This window comes from Mastigoproctus giganteus, chromosome 9, assembly GCF_048544385.1.
Source record: "Mastigoproctus giganteus isolate SK-2022 chromosome 9, ASM4854438v1, whole genome shotgun sequence".
Classification (NCBI taxonomy): Eukaryota; Metazoa; Arthropoda; class Arachnida; order Uropygi; family Thelyphonidae; genus Mastigoproctus; species Mastigoproctus giganteus.
Genome location: NC_143583.1, coordinates 229,545,290 through 229,567,538, shown reverse-complemented (window position 1 = coordinate 229,567,538; position 22,249 = coordinate 229,545,290). Strand labels below are relative to the sequence as shown.

At 37.9% G+C, this 22,249-nt stretch overlaps 1 protein-coding gene across 1 annotated transcript in view; it reads right to left on the bottom strand.

Annotated features, from left to right (window-relative positions):
• LOC150081164 (sodium-coupled neutral amino acid transporter 9 homolog) overlaps positions 1–22,249 on the bottom strand; it is a 240,840-nt gene that overhangs the window by 118,780 nt on the left and 99,811 nt on the right. The window contains exon 6 of the mRNA XM_090380964.1: positions 11,320–11,487. Coding sequence (XP_090237090.1) covers positions 11,320–11,487 — 168 coding nt within the window. The remainder of the gene's footprint in view (positions 1–11,319; positions 11,488–22,249) is intronic.

Here is a 22,249-nt window from a genome sequence, read left to right as displayed (position 1 = left end):
GTCTTTGTTCTACTTATCCTCATGCCTCTCTCTCTTCCAATGCTTTCCTCCATTCCTCTAATTTCTTCTCTACCTTTCCTTGAGATGGTTCGCACCTATATACTACCTATATATCTTATTATTAGATAATAAGATATATAGGTAGTAAAAAATAACTAAAAATCATTGAAAGTAGAAATCACGAGATGGAGCACACTGTCGGGAATCATGCTTACTGATTTCGCAAGCTGGAGAAGTGAGGGCAGTCGTCCATATACTGCAGGGAGAGAAAGAATGCTACGTGCTTGTTTCAATGACTATATGGTATGTAGAAGCGACCTCAAGCATTGGAATGTAGTAAGACATATGGGGTTGATGGAGGGATTAAACACAATGAGGCCACGTGTCCCAAGATAAGGGAGAAGGCAATAACGTACAAAATAGAGTGAAAAAGACGCTGAATTTTGTATGAGGCGAAATATGTATAGCAGAAAAATAGCATCTTGATATTGTTTCCGAAACCTAATTGCGTACAAGAAATAAAAGGTAGGGATTCAGAACAGTAAAAAGGAGTGTGAGGATGAGAGGAATTAATAGTGCTCGGGTAGTCCCACTTCTCCAGCTTGCGAAATCAGTAAGTACGATTCCTAACCATCTGCTCCATCTCGTGATTTAAACTTTCAATGATTTTTAGTAATTTTTTTACTAAAAATCATTGAAATATTCTTATTATATATTTCTTATTATCTATCATTTCTCTGCCTCTGTCGGGTCAGCCATGATATATACATTAGCATTACGATTAACCTGGCTTCCGAACATTAACAATAAACGAAAAACCTGGTATCTTTTTACCACGTGCTACATATATTTCAAGTTAGAAACAGAGGCCTTACTTTTTGCTGCATTTTGATTGATTTTGGTGGCTGACCCTCATTAATGACGTTGAAATCATCTGAAGTACAGCACTAAGTACTTATAATATTTTTGACTTTTTGTGTTGCAGGTTCGAATTATGTTATTTTATGACTGCCTTTCCATGTTATCTAACCCGTTGGTTGGTTGATTACACTACCTGCTGTTCGCTCTCCACACTAAAAGCATAACCTCTTATCTTTTATTTATTTATAGTCACTGGGTGCCTTCTACTCTATATAGTAGTAACCCAGGTCTATATTCCTTCGTATATTCCTCTTATTACAACTTCGATACCTATTACTTCTATTTTATATATATATATTTCACTGTGATTTACGCTTCATTCAACCTGTACTCCATATTTTTTATAACCTCCTAATAAAAGCCATTTAGTTTCTGTTGGCACCAAGATATTTGACAGCTCTTTCAACTTCAGTTGTCATTGTGGAACTGATGTTCCACAATGTATTCTGAAAATATTAAAATTGCAAGGCAACAGAAATGCAAGCTGTATGGATGAGATGATGTCCTCCTCCCTAATTCCTACACCTGTGAAAACTTTACCCCATAAAATCAAAGAGACAAAATATCATTGGCCTTTAAAAGAAAGCATACATTGTGCTTATTCTGGTGTTAGAATTGGTGACCAAAAAAAAATTATGGAACCCACATTATGTCTTCCATCCATGTGTTCAATTTGAGACAATGGATTCATGCCACACAAAAGGTGCATCAAATTAGCTTTAGCATTAGCATTAGTAGAGGCATTTGATGCAAGAAAGCAAGCTTATGCAGCATCAGCCAAAAAAAAAAAAAAACCCACTTCCACTTCACCCCTCTGTTCGTTCAAAATACCTGTCCAGCTCAGCCTTAAACTTATTTAGGCTATCAACCTCCACCACAAGGGATGGCAGTCTGTTCCACCAACCAACCACCCGCTGGCTAAAGGCAAATTTCCGCACGTCTATCCTACATCTGTCTTTCCTCAATTTGAATTTATGCCCTCTCAGGTGATTTTTCTGAGCTAGAGGAAGAATCCCATCAGCATTCAGCATGCTTAAACCATTCAAGGCTTTATATACACCTCTATCAGATCACCTCGCTGGTGCCTAGTCTACAGACACTGTAATTTGCAAAACTTAAGCCTTTCTTCGTAAGAGCACCCCTTTGTTCCATTCACTAATCTTGTTGCCCTTCTCTGTACTCGTTCCAGCAGCTCTACATCCTTCTTGAAATGAGGCCTCCAGACCTGTATACAGTACTCTAGGTGTGGCCTGACCATTGCCTTATACAATGGAATAATCACCTCCTTATCCCTGCTGGAAAAATTCCTGTATATCATTGACAATACTCCATGAGCTACTCTTGCAGCCCGTCTGCACTGCTCAGAGAACTTCATATCTGCCTGCACAATCACCCCCAAGTCCCTTTCATTCTCTACCACTGTCAGTGTAGTACCACAGAGTTGATACGTTGCTCTGGGGTTGCTTTTTCCCATGTGTAGTACTTTACATTTGTCAATGTTAAACTTCATTTGCCACCTCTCAGCCCATCTGCTCAACCTTTCCAGATCCTGTTGCAGCAGCATAGTGTCAGTAGTGTCCTTGACAACCCTGCCAACCTTTGTATCATCTGCAAACTTGGACATTAAGCTTGATATACCATCATCAATATCATTTATAAATACAGAAAACAATAATGGACCCAACACTGAGCCCTGAGGGACTCCACTAATAACATTAGTCCACGATGAGCAGTGTCCATTGATTACCACTCTGTCTTCTCCCCCTCAACCACCCTTTTATCCATAGCAGCAATTTGCCTCCAATGTCACACTGCTCCAATTTGTGTAGCAGTCTTCCATGTGCAACAGTATCAAAAGCCTTTCTAAGATCCAAGTATATAATATCAAAGTTATTCCCTGCTTCCAGTTCTTTTGTGACTGCATCATAGTATCCAATCAAGTTGGTCTAAATGATCCTGCAGTGCTTCTTTAACCAGTGCCTCCATTAATTTTCCTGGAACAGAAGTTAAGCTCACAGGTCTATAATTACTTGTGTCAGCCTTTGATCCTTCTTTGTGAATTGGGGTCACATTTGCACATTTCCAGTCTATGGGTACCTCCCCTGAGTCCAAGGAAGCTCTCATAATTATGGCTAAGGGTTTGCTTACTTCCTTTGCTGCCTCCTTTAATATAACTGGATAGATCCCATCCACCCCGGGTGCCTTTCTTGTGTTTATCTTCAACAGTTTCTCCTCCACTTTACTCCCAGTTATTTCAAGATTCTGTAGCTTACTGCTAGAGTTGAATACACCTCTTGCATTCCCCTTGCTGAATAACTCATGTGTGAATGTCGATGCAAAATATTCATTTAGTTTGTTAGCTACCTGAGCAGGATCATCAACAGTTGACCCATCAATATCAAGTGGACCAATCTGATTCATCCCCTTCCTTCTAGAGTTTACATAAGTAAAGAACTCTTTGCTGTTTTTCTTTGCATCCCTTGCCAAGGATTTCTCGTAATCTGCCTTCGCCTGCCTAACCTCCTTTGTAACTTGGTTGCATATCAACTTGTATCTATCATAGGCTTCTGTGTCATATGTTAATTTGTAAGTATCCCATGCATTTTTCTTCTCTGCCATATGCCTCATTAGTTCATCTGACATCCATTTTGGCCTAAACCTTGAACAATATTTCTTAGTTGGTATGTAAAGCCTAGTAGCTTCCAAGATAAGTTCTTTGAATGCTTCCCATTTTGAATTTGCTGTTGGTAACATCATAAGTTGGTCCCACTGTATAGAATTTAAATACTGTCTCAGTCCATCGTAGTCGCCTTTACGGAAGCAATAACCCTTCCCTTTACCCCTAATGGTAGTTACCTCTTTCAGTAAATCCCACTTCAGCACACTGTGATCACTGCCACCTAGTGGTTCATTTATCTGCAGATTCTTAATGCATGAAGAATCACTGCTGATAATCAAATCAAGAGTATTACTCCCTCTAGTTGCCTCCCGAACATGCTGATGTAGAAAACAATCATCCAATAAATCCACAAAAGCCCTGCTAGTGTGTGAGTAACCAGCCCCCAAATTCCAGTCAATATCTGGGAAATTAAAATCTCCCATTATAAGACTCTCTGATTTACTGGCCCACTCTATTTCCCTGTACACTTCCTTATTATACTCATCAGAGTCATTAGGCCTATAGCACACTCATACTCTCAATTTTGATCTCCCAATGATTATGTCACACCAAACTGACTCAACACTGCACTGTCCAGCGATGTCGACTGGCTTCACTTCCTTGGTTTTTATGTGTTTCTTAACTAATAGCATAACCCTTCCCCCTTCCTATCCTGTCTATCCTTTCTGTAGACGTTGTACTCCCCAAATTGCAGTTCTGCATCCCTTATATCTGTGTGACACCACGTCTCTGATATCCCAACAATATCTGCCTTTGATGTTTTGAGCAATACCTCAAATTCATCAAATTTATTTACTAAACTCCTAGCATTGGTGTACACGCAAGTATACCTGCACCTGTTTCTATTCTTAGCTACCCTAACACAACCCATGTGTTTACTTGTACCGCAATGGCTCCCAGCAGTCTCTGAAATACCATGCATCTTGTTTTTCAGGCTTCTGCTCATTCTAATAGAAATGTAAAAGATCGTTTACATTTGGTGTATCTATGAGTGTCAAAACCAGAAACTGCACAATGGACTGCTATTTTATTTCTTGTAATTTTGAAAGTGTTAATCATACTTCTTGGGCAACAGCCAAGTTACACAACATTACCCTGCTTTCTGTGCAAATAGGAGAGCAGAGATAAAGTTAATCATTGGATTAGCAAGAGATACCCATTTTTTGGACATGTCATTTTCTAATCTTACACATTTTTTGCTTCCAAGTTCACAACTAACAAAAATGTCAACGAGCCACTTGTTTCTCCAAGCAAAGTGCTTCTGCTAATGACTACATTTACAATATAATGTGTGAATATTCAAGCAGTAATGGCAGGCCACTGCTAGTATATATAATGTAGAAAGATTAAATAAAGGATTGATTTAGCAAGATGACTAAGTACCTGTGAACATTACCATCTGTTAATAATACTGTATACTGAAAACTGTCTGCTGAATATTCAAACTGCATACCAGTATTCGGTAGAGGAACTATCACACTGTCACGATCACTACTGTGGGACTGCATGAAGGCTCAGGGGGAGGTCAGAATCTGTCTACCTTGATTACTTTGGGCATGTCATTTTCTAATCTTACACATTTTTTGCTCCCAAGTTCGCAATTAACAAAAATGTGAATGAGGCACTTGTCTCTGCAAGCAAAGTTGATTACTTTGATTACTGTCATTGTTTTCAACAAGGATTGGAAGGGTGGTGAATAACAGTAATCAAGGTAAGCTATGGCAACAAGGTCTAGAAAAATTATGCCAATGGGCTGAGAAATGGCAGTTTAACATTGACAAATGTGACATACCACATATGATACAAAAGTGAAAGAATAAAAGGATGCTCTCACCAAGAAAGGCTTCAGTTCTGCAAATTGTGTCTGGAAATTGAGGAAGGATGGTTGCAGAATAGATATGCTGAAGTTTGCCTTAGCCAGCAGGTGGTTGATTGTTGGAACAAACTTCCATCTATTTTTGTGGAAGTGGGTAGTTTGAATAAATTCAAGGAGGAACTAGACAAATTCTTGGAGGGGATGAACAAGTGATGTGGGTAGTTTTTTTTTTTTTTTTTTTTTTTTTTGTGATGCTCTATAAACTTGCTTTCTTGCATAATTTGTTCCATTTTTGTTAAAAAAAAAAAAAAAAAAAAAAAAAAAATGGCATGATGGCAAATATCGCTTAGAGATTTGCAATTAGCACCAAAAAATTTTTCGAGTTCACCTGTATTGTAAAAGTAGAAATCTTTAAGGCCGACCGGGCTAGCCGAGTGGGTAAAGTACCTGCCCGGCAACCCAAAGGTCGTGGGTTCGATTCCCGCCTCGGGCTTGGATCAAAGTACTGCAAAAACCTTGGGAGGTGCAATATGGCCACAGAAGCCGATGCGCCAACAACTACCAAATCAAAAAAAAAAAGAAATCTTTAAAAATTTTATACTAGTAAAGTTGATGATCTATGCACTTCAGCTTTCTACAATATTCAGTATCAAAATCCTGCAAGGACTAAGTTCTAATGTTGTCTGATTTATGAGATTCTACTCTGATTTTTATTGCAATACTCTCAAATGTCTCTTACTACTTTTGCTCAACCTCAAAGATAGTGGTAAAAATCACAGAGAGGAAAGCTTGGAAAGTAAGGGGGGGTATTAGGGGCAATAGACATTTGCTCCTTAGCAACAAATGTTTTTGATGGTGCTTATGATAAAACCTTCTCCAAAAGCTGTTGATAATATGCCATGTGTTTTTCCATGTTTTATGCCACAATACTGTTTTAGTGAGCTTAAAATAGAATTTGCTGAAAGCTTGGTTATTATTTTGAATTGATCATTTCAAAAAATTGCAGAACACACTATATATATCCTCAATAAACAGCTTCACTCAAGTGACTAATATATCAGCATAGTGTAAGGCAAGCAAAACTTACAAAAAACAAGTATACTCTTTCACCAACTACCTGAAAAAAAAATTTACACTATTATTGATAGCACTTTAGTAATGGCTGAACTGTTCTCTGTTCTCAATTTCTGGGCAACACCAACTAGATGTAGTGCCACTAACTGTGATAAATCAGAATAATGTATAGTAGCATGTACACCAATGCTAGGAGTTTCGTAAATAAATTTGATGAATTTGAGGTATTGCTCAGAATATCAAAGGCAGATATTGTTGGGATATCAGAGAAGTGATATCACACAGATATAAGTAATGCAGAACTGGAATTTGGGGAGTACAATGTCTACAGAAAGGATAGACAGGATAGGAAGGGAGGAGGGGTTATACTTTTAGTTAAGAAACACATTAAATCCAAGGAAGTGAAGATAGTCGACATCGCTGGACAGTGCAGTGTTGAGTCAGTTTGGTGTGACATAAGCATTAGGAGATCATAATTGAGAGTAGGAGTATGTTATAGGCCTAATAACTCTGATGGGTATAATAAGGATCTGTACAGATAAATAGAGTGGGCCAGTAAATTAGACAGTCTTATAATGGGGGATTTTAATTTCCCAGATACTGACTGGAATTTGTGGGTTGATCACTCACACACTAGCAAGGCTTTTGGGGATTTATTGGATGGTTGTTTTCTACATCAGCATGTTCGGGAGGCAACTAGAGGGAGTAATACTCTTGATCTGATTATCAATAGTGATTTTGTTATTTGTTATTTTTTTAGGAGCATTAGCAACTAAGGCCAAATTGCTCCAGGGATATGCGGTGGTCATTCCCTGACCTTTCCGCTTCCTCCATATTTGGTGGCTCACGGGCTCGAACCCCGGTCTAATCAAGAAGCATGTGCTACGCACTGCTGCTCCTTCCCACCTGGCTATGGAGGCGCCATCAATAGTGATTCTTCATGCATTAAGAATCTGCAGATAAAGGAACCACTAGGTGGTAGTGATCACAGTGTGCTGAAGTGGGATTTACTCAAAGAGGTAACTACCATCAGGGGGTAAAGGAAAGGCTTTTTGTTTTCGTAAAGGTGACTATGGTGGTCTGAGACAGCATTTAAATTCTATATGGTGGGACCAACTGATGATGTTACCAACAGCAAATTCAAAATGGGAAGCATTCAAAGAATTTATCTTGGAAGCTACTAGGCTTTACATACCAACTAAGAAATATTGTTCAAGGTTTAGGCCTAAATGGATGTCAGATGAACTAATGAGACATGTGGCAGAGAAGAAAAACACATGGAATACATATAAATTAATGGGTGACATGGAAGCCTATGATAGATATAAGCTAGTTTGTAACCAAGTCACAAAGAAGATTAGGCAGGCAAAGGCAGATTATGAGAAATCCTTGACAAAAGATTAAAAGAAAAACAACAAAGACTTCTTTACCCATATAAACTCTAGAAGGAAATGGATAAATCAGATTGGTCCACTGGATATTGATGGTTCAACAGTTGAGGATCCTGCTCAGGTGGGTAACAAACTAAAAGAGCATTTTGCATCTATATTCACACATGAGGAGTTATTCAGGAAGGGGAATGCCAGAGGTTAAGTAAACTCTGGCAGTGAGACAGATGATTTTGTAATAACTGAGAGGAAAGTGGAGGAGAAATTGTTGAGTATAAACATAAAAAAGGCACCCGGGGAGGATGGGATCTATCCAGTTATATTGAAGGAGGCAGCAAAGGAAGTAAGCAATCCCTTATCCATAATTACGAGAGCTTCTTTGGACTCAGGGGAGGTACCCATAGACTGGAGATGTGCAAATGTGACCCCAATTCACAAAGGAGGATCAAAGACTGACACAAATAATTATAGACCTGTGAGTTTAATTTCTGTTCCATGAAAATTAATGGAGGCACTGGTTAAAGAAACACTGCAGGATCATCTAGACAAGACTTTAGTTATAACTCAGATACGGCATGGTTTTGTTAAGGGAAAGTCTTGCCTGACCAATTTGATTGGATATTATGATGTGGTCACAAAGGGAATGTATGCGGGGAATAACTTTGGTATCATATATTTGGATCTTAGAAAGGCTTTTGATACTGTTGCACATGGAAGACTGCTGCACAAATTAGAGCAGTGTGGCATTGGAGGCAAATTGCTGCTATGGATAACGGGATGGTTGAGTGGGAGAAGACAGTGGGTGGTAACCTTTGGACACTGCCCATCGTGGACTAATGTTATTAATGGAGTCCCTCAGGGTTCAGTATTGGGTCCAGTGTTGTTTTCTGTATTTATAAATGATATTGATGATGGTATATCAAGCTTAATGTCCAAGTTTGCAGACGATACGAAGGTTGGCAGGGTTGTTAAGGACACTAATGACAGTACGCTGCTGCAACAGGATCTAGAAAGGTTGAGCAGATGGGCTCAGAGGTGGCAAATGAAGTTTAATATTGACAAATGTAAAGTACTACATATGGAAAGCAGCAACCCCAGAATGATGTATCAACTCTGTGGTACTACACTGACAGTGGTAGAGAAAGAAAAGGACCTGGTGATAATTGTGCAGGCAGATATCAAGTTTTCTGAGCAGTGCAAACGTTCTGCAAGTGTAGCACATGGTGTCTTGTCAATGTTATACAGGAATTTTTCTAGAAGGGATAAGGAGGCGATTATCCCTTTATAAAAGGCAATGGTCAGGCCACACCTTAAATACTGTATACAAGTCTGAAGACTTCATTTTAAGAAGGATGTACAGCTGTTGGAATGAGTACAGAGAAGGGCAACAAGATTAGTGAATGGAACAAAGTTGTGCTCTTACAAAGAAAGGCTTAAATTTTGCAAATTACAGTGTCTGGAAACTACGCACCTGCGAGGTGAAGTGATTGAGGTGTATAAAGCCTTGAATGGTTTTAGCATGGTCAATGCTGATGGAATTCTTCCTCTTGCTCAGAATAATCATTTGAGAGGGCATAAATTCAAATTGAGTAAAGACAGATGTAGGATAGATGTGCAGACGTTTGCCTTTAACCAACAAACAGCAACAAACTACCAGTGGGTAGTTTGTTGGTGGAACAGGCTTCCATCCCTTGTTGTGGAAGTTGATAGCCTAAATAAATTAAAGGCTCAGCTGGACGAACTTGGTACTTAGAACGAACGGAGGGGGTGAGATGGGAGTGTTTTTTTTTTTTTTTTTCTCTTTGGCTGATGCTGCATAAGCTTAGCATTATGCATTAGTAGAGGCATATGATGCAAGAAAGGAAGCTTATGCACCATCTGCCAAAAAAAAAAAAAAAAAAAAACCCACTCCCATTCCCCCCCCCCCCCCCCGTTCGTTCGAAATACATGTCCAGCTGAGCTTTAAATTCATTCAGGCTATCAACTTCCACAACAAGTGATGGAAGTCTGTTCCACCAACCAACTACCCACTGGCTAAAGGCAAATTTCCGCACATCTGTCTTTCTATATCTATCCTACATCTGTCTTTCTTCAATTTGTATTTATGCCCTCTCAGGTGATTATTCTGAGCAAGAGGAAGAACCCCATTGGCATTGAGCATGCTCAAACCATTCAAGGCTTTATACACCTCTTTCAGATCACCTCACCGGTGCTAGTCTCCAGACATTGTAATTTGGAAAACTTAAGCCTGTCTTCGTAAGAGCAACCCTTTGTTCAATTCACTAATCTTGTTGCCTTTCTCTGTACTCGTTCCAGCAGCTATACATCCTTTTTGAAATGAGGCCTCCAGACCTGTATACAGTACTCAAGGTGTGGATTGACTGTGGATGGATTATTCTCTTGTCTTATACAAGAGAATAATCCACTCCTTATTCCTGTAGAAAAATTCCTGTATATCATTGACAAGACACCATGAGCTACTCTTGCAACCCATCTGCACTGCTCAGAAAACTTCAATCTGCTTGCACAATTAACTCCAGGTCCTTTTCATTCTCTACTACTGTCATAGTACTACCACAGAGTTGACATGTTGCTCTGGGGTTACTGTTTCCCCATATGTAGTACTTTACATCTGTCAATGTTAAACTTCATTTGCCACCTTTCAGCCCATCTGCTCAACCTTTCCAGATCCTGTTGCAGCAGCATAGCGTCAGTAGTCTTTAACAACCCTGCCAACCTTTGTATCGTCAAACTTGGACATTAAGCTTGATATACGATCATCAATATCATTTATAAATACAGAAAACAACAATAGACCGAACACTGAACCCTGAGGGACTCCACTAATAACATTAGTCCATGATGAACAGTGTCCATTGATTACCACTCTCTCTCCCTCAACCATCCCTTTATCCACAGCAGCAATTTGCCTCCAATGCCACCCTGCTCCAATTTGTGCAGCAGCCTTCCATGTGCAACAGTATCAAAAGCCTTTCTAAGATCCAAATATATAATATCAAAGTTATTCCCTGCATCCAGTTCTTTTGTGACTGCATCATAATATCCAATAAAATTGGTCAGGCAAGACTTTCCCTTAACAAAACCATGCTGTGTCTGAGCTATAGCTGAAGTCTTGTCTAGATGATCCTGCAGTGCTTCTTGCATCATATGCCTCTAGTAATGCTAATTATAATTTGTATCCAAATATAATTTCTTTAAAATATACAACTTCAGTTTTTATAGTATAAGGAAGTTGAAATATAACGGAATTGTTTAAAAATTCACATAACAATTAAGCAACTACAAAATAAGCATAACTATTAACCAAAACTGTACTATGCAAAAGTAAATTTGGCCAATATTTTACTGTGTACAAAGAACATTTTAAATAACTTTACCAAAGGAATTAGGTATATTTTGAAATCATAAATAAAACTTACCATAAATATAAAGAACAGTATTGTAAAGAAAATTAGACATCAAGACCCAGTATACAACAGCTCCACCCACTAGTGTTACTAATGAAAAAATTATACTAGCCCACTCTGCCCACCTGCCTAGAAGATGTCGGCATATATCAGGAAATTCAACAGCACTTGGAGGAAGTTCTGGAATATCATATCAGAAAGTTCTAAAATGAGCACAATAAATATCACATATAAATAATGATACAATAATCTTGAATGACCTTAGCAACCACATCTTGTAAGAGAGAGAAAGATGATTACTATTAAAAATAAAAAGATATTCACACTTTTGAAAATAATAAAATAAACATCCCTTTGTTCTATGCCCTAACTACAGAATATAATGTTTTCTGATATATTCGACTCTTTGTCTAATATCAACAGCAAATAATCATTGCAAATTGCCTCTAATATGCTAGGGTTCTAAACAAGGGAAAAAAAAAAAAAAAATTAATGTAAGCATTAGCTTAAAAAAATGGCCTATGATGCTTTGAATGGTAAATATAACATATACAATAATATGATTTTAAAAAAAACAACAATAGTAAGTACAATGCAAGAAAGAAGGCTCAAATAGTATCACCCATAAAAAGGTGAAAGAAAATAAACTTTTACTCAATTTCTCATTCCCTCTAATAATTTATCCAATCATTTTTTAAAATTTATTCAAAATACCAACTTCCACAACACCAAGTATTAGCCTATACCAACAATCAATTACTCCCTGGCTGCAGGTAATTTCTGTAAATCTATTCTGCAGCCATCTTATTTAAATTTACATCCCTTAAGTGTGCGCATGTAGTGTGTTTTGTCACAGAAAGAGTAAAGAACAGTGGGATCAACTGACGATGTTACCAACAGTAAAATCTAAGTGGGAAGCATTCAAGGAATTAATCGAGGCAGCTACTAAAAGTTTCATACCTATTAAGAAATATTGTTCAAGGTTTAGACCTAAATGGTTATCAAATGAACTAATGAGACTCGTGACAGAGAAGAAAAATGCATGGGATGCATATAGATTATCAAGCAATGGCAGATATAAGCTAGTCTGTAATCAGGTCACAAAGGAGGTTAGGCAGGAGAAGGCAGATTACGAGAAATCTTTGGCAAAGGATGCTAAGAAAAACAGCAAGGATTTCTTTACTTATATAAACTCTAAAAGGAAGGAGATGAATCTGATTGGTCCACTTGATATCGATGGTTCGACTGTTGATGATCCTGCTCAGATAGCAAACAAACCGAATGAGTATTTTTGCATCTACATTCACACATGAGGAGTAAAATTAAGGTTTGAAAATGACACAAGGTTATCAAATTGTAACAGGGTGCTTAATGATTTTGTAATAACTGAGAGCAAAGTGGAGGGGAAATTGTTGAAGTTAAACATAAGAAAGGCACCTGGGGTGGATGGTATGTATCCAGTTATATTAAAGGAGGTGACAAAGGAAGTAAGCAAATTATTATGAGAGCATCCTTGGACTCAGGGAAGGTCCTCACGGACTGGATATGTGCAAATGTATCTCCAATTCACAATGGGGGGGGGAGGATCAAAGAGTGACACGAGTAATTACAGACCAGTTAGTTTAACTTCTGTTCCGGGTAAAATAATGGAGTGACTGGTTAAAGATGCATTGCAAGATCATCTAGACAAGACTACAGCAATAATTCAGACACAGCATGGGTTTATTAAGGGAGTCTTGTCTGACAAATTTCATAGAATATTATGATGTGGTTACAAAGGAACTGGATGCAAAAAAATAATTTTGATATCATATATTTGGATTTCAGGAAAGCTTTTGACACTGTTGCGCATGAAAGACTACTGTACAAATTGGAGCAGAATGGTATTAAGGGTAAGTTGCTACAATGAATAAAAGGATGGTTGAGTGTGAGAAGACAGAGGGTGGTAATCAATGGGTGCTTCTATTTGTGGTCTAATGTTATTAGTGGAGTCCCACAGGGTTCGGTGTTGGGTCCACTGTTGTTTTGTATATTTATTAATGATATTGATGAAGATATATCAGGCTTAGTGTCAAAGTTTGCAGAGTTGTTAATGACAGTAATAGCAGTGTGCTACTTCAACAGGATCTAGAAAATTTGGGCAGATGAGCTAAGAAGTGGCAACTGAAGTTTAATCTTGACAAATTCAAAGTACTGCATATGGGTAGAAGTAACCCCAGAGAAACGTACCAACTGTGTGGTACTACACTTAAGGTGGTAGAAAATGAAAAAGACCTGGGAGTAATTGTGCAGTCAGATATGAAATTTTCTGAGAAATACAGACAGGCTGCCAGGGCAGGTTATGGGGTTTTGTCAATGATATATAGGAATTTTGCTAGCAGGGAAAAGGAGGTGATTGTCCCTCTGTATAAGGCAATGGTCAGGCCACACCTTGAGTACTGCATACAGGTCTGGAGGCCTCATTTTAGGAAGGATGTAGATTTGCTTGAGCATGTACAGAGAAGGGCAACAACATTGGTGAGGGGGAAATGAAGGGATCCTCTTACCAAGAGAGGCTTAAGTTCTGCAAATTGCAGTGGCTGGAGACTAGGCACCTGTGCGGTGATCTGATTGAGGTGTATAAGGCCTTTAAAGGGTTGAGAATGCTGAACTCTGATGGGATCCTTCCACTTGTTCAGGTTACGAACCTAAGAGGGCATAAATTCAAATTAAGAAAGACAGATGTAGAATATTATAGATGTGCGGAAATTTGTCTTTAGCCAGCGAGTAGTTAATTGCTGGAATAAACTTCCATCTGTCGTTGTGGAAGTTGATAGGTTAAATAAATTTAAAGAGGAACTGGACAGGCATTTGGAGAGAATGGTGCAATTTTTTTTTTTTTTTTTTTTGGCTGATGCTGCATAAGCTCATACATTTGCTTTCTTGCATCACATGCCACTACTAACTACTACTACACCAGCTTTTAGTTTACTCAACACTTTTAAAGCTTTAAACAATTAGATGACCACCAAATGTAGCAATTCAACTCCCAATGGACAGATTTTCACCTAATTTTATATTTGACACATACAGAAAGGTTTGTTCAGCCATCCTAAATTTCATTAAAATTGAACAAATAGAAATCCAAGTTGACAGCTATGCAAATGGTACATATCTGCTTATTCTCATTAATTTTGTTATTTTATCAAATACTGTGAGAAAGCCGTATGTGGGAATAGACAATTAATTCTACAAATGCAACAGAATAAAAGACACTAAACTCCATGTAAGCTACGATCTAAAATTGTTAGTTTAATCAGTTACTCAACAACTGTATCCCCAATACATTTTGTAACTACTATATAGATCAAATTGATCCCATTTTACAGTATATTCAGTATTTAAAAAATTAATTTTATGTAGAATTTTCTGTGCATACTTCTGGAACACCTAATATATTCAAATTTAAATTTCAGTGCAGTCTGTTAAAAGCCAACAAATTTTATACAAATCGATTCTGTGTCTGATGATTAACAAAAATAGATTATAGAGGAACTCCCCGACTTACATAAGGGTTGTGTTCCGTGGAGCACAAAATAAGTCAGAATTTTACCCATGCTTGTGCAGCACTTGCAACTGTGCTCATTGAATTGATTGAATCAAAAAAGAAATGTTTGATGAACATGTAAACAGAATTATTTATTGTATTCATTCATTTTTTTTTTATCTCATGCACAGGAAAAATTATAAAAGCGTGCAATTTAAAAAATTTCAAAATTATAAAATTACAAAAAATAGAGGAGACAGGCATAACATCAGTAAGTTTTACCTCTCGAGCATCATTGCCAGAATTGACGTCTTCGGCCGATAAGCAAGCCGCTGCAAAGATTTAGAAGGGGTCGGTGGCTAAATCTTACGAAAGAATATATTAATGGATGACTGGACGGTGGCTTTTTTCTTCTCATCATACATTTCCAGCAAGGAAGCATATCATTCACCCCTCTGTTAACTTTGAAGAATCATTCGCTGTCAGGATCCATCTTCTCAAACCTCGCCATTGCTGATGCAATTTCATGAAATGCCAATGCCATCTCTCTGGTGATGAAGCGTCTCAGCTTCACATTTGGTTCATCTTGAGCTTCGTCAGCATTTTCTTTTTTCACTATTGCTGTCTGAAAGTCAATACGTTCTTCTTTAGATTATTCTTTCTCTTCCTCTATTAACTCTTCCCCGTCTTTGACAAAACCTCCAACTGAAGTAGCTCTGCAACCTTTACAATCTTATCTGTAATCTCTTCATATGATTCGTTTTTTTCAAACCCTTCAAAGCCTTTTACATGCCGTCAGTGGTGAGCTGTGAATATTTTAACAATGGGCTCGCAGTTTTTCTTACTCTCTACCGAGTAATTTGATTGGTCACGAAAGTGACGTCATCCGCGGTTTCCACCAGAGGCGCTTCCCACGCTTGCACTTCTAGTAGTGCAATTAGTGCCTGTGAGGCATTTTTCGTGACTGCCAGTATGATGATATAAGGTCTATCTAAAAAAAAAAAAAAACGTAAAAGCCTAGTCATTATGCCTCTTCCCTTATGATGATACCTGTATACGATAGAATCTGGAGTTATTTTTAGAATTTTTTAATAGTATGACGTCACAATCATACTTTCTGAAGTTATTACTGCAATAATTATGATTACAACAATACAAATATTTGTCATATGAGTGTGAGAATACAAGTGTTTATCATATGACTGTAACAATACAAAATATTTGTCAACAATTTATTTTTTCCATCTCGCATTTTCGTTACATTCCATTGTTAGGTGCCCCTAACAGCTGCGTATGTCGCTTCAACTACAAGATTGGTACATCAATCGGTGCTATTTTACAGAGATATTTCGATACTTTGCACACGCAAGTATACATCTAATAGATGCTAGGAGTTTGGTAAATAAATTTGATGAATTTGAGGTATTGCTCAAAACATCAAAGGCAGATATTGTTGGGATATCAGAGACGTGGTGTCACACAGATATAAGTAATGCGGAACTGGAATTTGGGAAATACAATGTGTATAGAAAGGATAGACAGGACAGGAGGGGAGGAGGGGTTATGCTATTAGTTAAGAAACACAAAGTCCAAGGAAGTGAAGCCAGTACATCGATGGACAGGGCAATGTCGAGTCAGTTTGGTGTGACATAAGCATAGGGAGATCAAAATTGAGAGTAGGAGTGTGCTATAGGCCTAATGACTCTGATGAGTATAATAAGATATTGTACAGGAAAATAGAGTGGGCCAGTAAATCAGAGTCTTATAATGGGGGATTTTAATTTCCCAGATATTGACTGGAATTTGTGGGTTGGTCACTTGCACACTAGCAAGGTTTTGTGGATTTATTGGATGATTGTTTTCTACATCAGCATGTTTGTGAGGCAACAAGAGGGAGCAATACTCTTGATCTGATTATCAGTAGTGATTCTTCATGCATTAAGAATCTGCAGATAAATGAACCACTAGGTGGCAGTGATCACAGTGTGTTGAAGTGGGATTTACTCAAGGAGGTAACTACCATCAGAGGTAAAGGGAAGGGTTTTTGTTTTCGTAAAGGCGACTATGATGGTCTGAGACAGTATTTAAATTCTATACAGTGGGACCAACTGATGATGTTACCAACAGCAAACCCAAAATGGGAAGCATTCAAGGAACTAATCTTGGAGGCTACCAGGCTTTACATACCAACTAAGAAATATTGTTCAAGGTTTAGGCCTAAATGGTTGTCAGATGAACTAATGAGACATGTGGCAGAGAAGAAAAATGCATGGAATACATACAAATTAATGGGTGACATGAAGCCTATGATAGATATAAGTTGGTCTGTAACCAAGTCACAAAGAAGATTAGGCAGGCAAAGGCAGACTACGAAAAATCCTTGGCAAAGGATGCAAAGAAAAACAGAAAAGAGTTCTTTACATATTTAAACTCAAGAAGGAAAGGGATGAATCAGATTGGTCCACTGGATATTGATGGTTCAACAGTTGAGGATCCTGCTCAGGTGGCTAACAAATCTAAACGAGTATTTTGCATCTACATTCACGCATGAGCAGTTATTCAGGAAGGAGAATGATGTAGGTAAAGTAAACATTGGCAGTGAGCTGGATGATTTTGTAATAACTGAGAGCAAAGTGGAGGAGAGATTGTTGAGGATAAACATAAAAAAGGCACCTGGGGTGGATGGGATCTATCCAGTTATATTAAAGGAGACAGCAAAGGAAGTAAGCAAACCCCTAGCCATAATTATGAGAGCTTCTTTGGACTCAGGGGAGGTACCCATAGACTGGAGATGTGCAAATGTAACCCCAATTCACAAAGGAGGATCAAAGGCTGACACAAGTAATTATAGACCTGTTAGTTTAACTTCTGTTCCAGGTAAATTAATGGAGGCACTGGTTAAAGAAGCACTGCAGGATCATCTAGACAAGAATTCAGTTATAACTCAGACGCAGCATGGTTTTGTTAAGGGCAGGTCTTGCCTGACCAATTTGATTGGATACTATGATGTAGTCACAAAAGAACTGGATGCAGGGAATAACTTTGATATTATATACTTGGATCTTAGAAAGGCTTTTGATACTGTTGCACATGGAAGACTGCTGCACAAATTGGAGCAGTGTGGCATTGGAGGCAAATTGCTGCTATGGATAAGGAGATGGTTGAGTGGCAGAAGACAGAGAGTGGTAATCAATGGACACTGCTCAACGTGGACTAATGTTATTAGTGGAGTTCCTCAGGGTTCAGTGTTGTCTCCGTTGTTGTTTTCGGTGTTTATGAATGATATTGATGATGGGATATCAAGTTTAATGTCCAAGTTTGCAGATGATACAAAGATTGGCAGGGTTGTTAAGGACACTACTGACGCTATGCTGCTGCAACAGGATCTGGAAAGGTTGAACAGATGGGCTGAGAGGTGGCAAATGAAGTTTAACATTGACAAATGTAAAGTACTACATATGGGAAACAGTAACCCCAGAGCAACGTATCAACTCTGCGGTACTACACTGACAGTGGTGGAGAATGAAAAGGACCTGGGGATAATTGTGCAGGCAGATATGAAGTTCTCTGAGCAGTGCAGACGAGCTGCAAGAGTAGCTCATGGTGTCTTGTCAATGATATACAGGAATTTTTCTAGCAGAGATAAGGAGGTGATTATTCCCTTGTATAAGGCAATGGTTAGGCCACATCTTGAGTACTGTATACAGGTCTGGAGGCCTCATTTCAAGAAGGATGTAGAGCTGCTGGAACGGGTACAGAGAAGGGCAACAAGATTAGTGAATGGAACAAAGGGTTGCTCTTACGTAAGTTTTGCAAATTACAGAGTCTGGAGACTAGGCACCGGCGAGGCGATCTGATAGAGGTGTATAAGGCTTTGAATGGTTTAAGCATGCTCAATGCCAATGGGATTCTTCATCTTGCTCAGAATAATCACCTCATAGGGCATAAATTGAAATTGAGGAAGGACGGATGTCGGATAGATGTGCGGAAATTTGCCTTTGGCCAGCGAGTAGTTGGTTGGTGGAACCGACTTCCATCACTTGTTGTTGAAGTTGATAGCCTAAACAAATTTAAGGCTCAACTGGACAGGTATTTCGAATGAACGGAGGGGTGAAATGGGAGTGGTGTGTTTTTTTTTTCTTTTTTTTTTTTTTTGGCTGATGCTGAATAAGCTTGCTTTCTTGCATCATATGCCTCTACTAATGCTAATCTCTTACTTTAGTTGTCACAAATCCATTGTATCTTGTCTTCCAGCAATTATGAAAATTTGCGAATGTTCAATAAAATATTTACAATACAAAAGTTCTTTTTTATTTTGTAATCAATAAATAAATAAATCAAAATACCTAAAAGAAACGCGGAGGTTGTTTCACATAAACCATCTACCGCACCTGCTCGGCACATACGCAACTTTTTTATTTGTCTTTTTTTTTTTTTTTTAACAACCAGGGAAATATAAAGGATACATTTTTTTTCATTATAAAATTCTAATATTGCAAATAAAAAATAACACAAAATATTTCCCATATCACTAATAACACAAAACTATAACAAAGCATTCCACAATATATATTACATGAAAAAAACGATTACACAAATATTTAAGAAAAATGTCCATAATTTGTGGACTTTATTGTCCGCAAATTATGGGAAGTTTACTATGGCAGAACATTTCTGGGAGAAACAACATCAAAACACATGCTGCTGAGGAAGGAGACTGCCGCCTCCGAAAGCTACAGCAAATTTTATTGCTTTTAATTTCTAGGTTTTTAGTATATTTTATCAGTGTTATTTATATTTTTATTGTAAATATATATCTATTTTATAATTATTTTATTGTAAATAAAGTGTTTTTAGTTACAGTATTGGATTTATTTATCTTCTGGCTGGTGTGAAGCTTAATCATCAACATCGTTAAGAAATTCCACATTGAAAAGTCAGTTTAATAATCCCGAATATTTAACTTCAGATTCAAAATGTTTGTACAAAGCGGGATAATTCCTCCAACCCACAATTCCATCCTCACGCTACAAGCTGCTCATCGTGGCCTGAACACACAACCGACCTTTATAGTTTCCACATCAACTTCTTTAGCAAGCATCCTGTTAAGAAATCATCCTGTTCATGCTAGTCTTTTGAAGATTGGTAATACAGTTTTTTTTTTTTAATTATTGCTTGTATGCCATTTTAGAACATTTCATTATATTTTAGAACATTTCCTTCACAGTGAAAGCCTCGACGAAGTTTCAAAATCTGCCAATTTCTTCTTTGAAAAGTTAGCGTAATATTTTAGTTTCCTCAACTCCTCTACATTGCTACTGTCAGTCTGTCACTAGTTCTTGAATACAGTGCAAAATGTCAGAATCACACAGATATTCAGGTACTGTGACCATGTAAACATAGACAGGATAAATTTACTGGAAGGCATGGATCACTAACTTCGAAAAACAGTCTATTTGTAGGAGTAAAGGAGAACCACAACACCAGTTGACCAGAGGCTATAATCTGTGTTGAGAATCTTCTTAATCCTCTGATTGGCCACAGAAACCATACTGACGAACGCGATTTCTCGGTATGTGACTGCAGGTTTTAGGGACACCACTAACATTGTGAAACGGTAATCGCTTTCACCCTTAATTCGCGCTTTCTAATTACCTAAAGGCCAAAGGTGAGAACGATGCATACGCAGTTGTCTTTCCTAATCCGTCCGCTTCGTGGAAATTTTCTTCATTCAACGGAAACCATTTTAAATGTAATTACCAAAGGGGAATCAAAAATTTGCTATAAAAAAGTTCCTTAAAAAGAGGGTCCGACTCTAATTAAATCAAAAATGAAGCAATTTTAAAATACATAACCGATCAAATGCTGAGGATGGTGTCCCGCTCGTCACACCGTAGTTTCGGCTCTGGACACTCAATAATTGCATTCAGGATTTCATTTGTAAAATAAATGATCTTCTCAACAATGGGCTCGTAAATTTTCAAAAAAAATAACAATGGGATCTCGCGAGCCCACTATACCTCACCACAGCATGCTGTGAGCATTATTTTTTTCTTCCATGCGCCATTTAAACAACTTTTAGTAATTTCCACCCAGGCCTTATTAATGTTTAAGATGCCATGGTAAATATTGCAATATTTCCAACAGTCTCTTACCGTAAAATTTTTCTCACCGTCTACTGCAGACAAATTTTGTCTGCAGTAGATGGTTGTGCAAATGTTGTGCGTGAATAGTATGCTTTTAAATTCGAAATAACACCCTGATCCATAGGTTGGATGAGTGAAGTCGTGTTTGGCAGTATAAATATGACTCTCACGTTCGAACTGAAATCATCTAGATTTCAATTCGAACGCGATTTCAATTCATCTTAGGATATCCAGGAGCATTATCTAATAGAAGCAAAATCTTGAAAGGAATGTCATTGTCTTCACAATATTTTTCAAACTCAGGAATGAAGCAGCATTTAAACCAATCCTCAAAGGGATATTTTTATCCATGCTCTCTGGTTCGATCGGAAATGCACAGGTAGGGAGGCTTTATTGATGCCCTTAAATGCACAAGGATTTCCAGAATGGTACATAACTGGTTTTAATCTGTAATCACCAGCTGCATTAGCCCCAAGCAAGAGCATGGCCCTATCTTTTGAAGCTTTGAAACCTGGCATTGTCTTTTCCTCTTTGGCAATGTATGTTAGATCCAGCATTTTTTTCCAATACAAAGAGTAGCCTCGTCAACATTTTGCCGCCTTCATTAATAATTTTTTCAACACATTACAAAATTTCTCTGCAGCTGCAGAATTGGCACTGGCAACTTCCCTGCATAATTTAATGTTTTGGAAACTAGCACTATGCTTGAACCTATTAACCCACCCGTTGCTTGCCATGAACTTGGGTTGGGGTTCACTGTACTTATCCTTAATATCTTCATAAATACTTGTTGCTTTTGCTTGAATGGCCATTGGACTCAGGGGCACTTGCTTCTAAATCTGATTTTCCATCCATATTATTAACAGCTGTTCCATCTTCGATATAGCACCCGAACGCTGCTTTGCGATCAATGTTGATCTTAAGTGCGTTGATCCTTTGATATGTTCTTTTATATGTGCACTGTCCTTTAAAATAGCATTCACTGTTGAAGCAGTGAGGCCTAATTCCCTTGCACTAGATGACAAACTTTGTCCTGCTTTGTACTTCTTAATCATTTTCATCTTCATTCCTAAATCAATTTTGTTTTGTTTCCTGACACTGCCAACACTTGCATTTTCCATTGGTCCCTTTCCCTTCATCATTGTAATACGTAAATAGGAATGAAGAGAAGTTTCTGAAAATTTGTTTTTTATATGATTGAAGATTTCAGTGAAGGAGAACACATTTCACCATAATACCGTAACATAAAAACCCACAGAATTCCACTTAT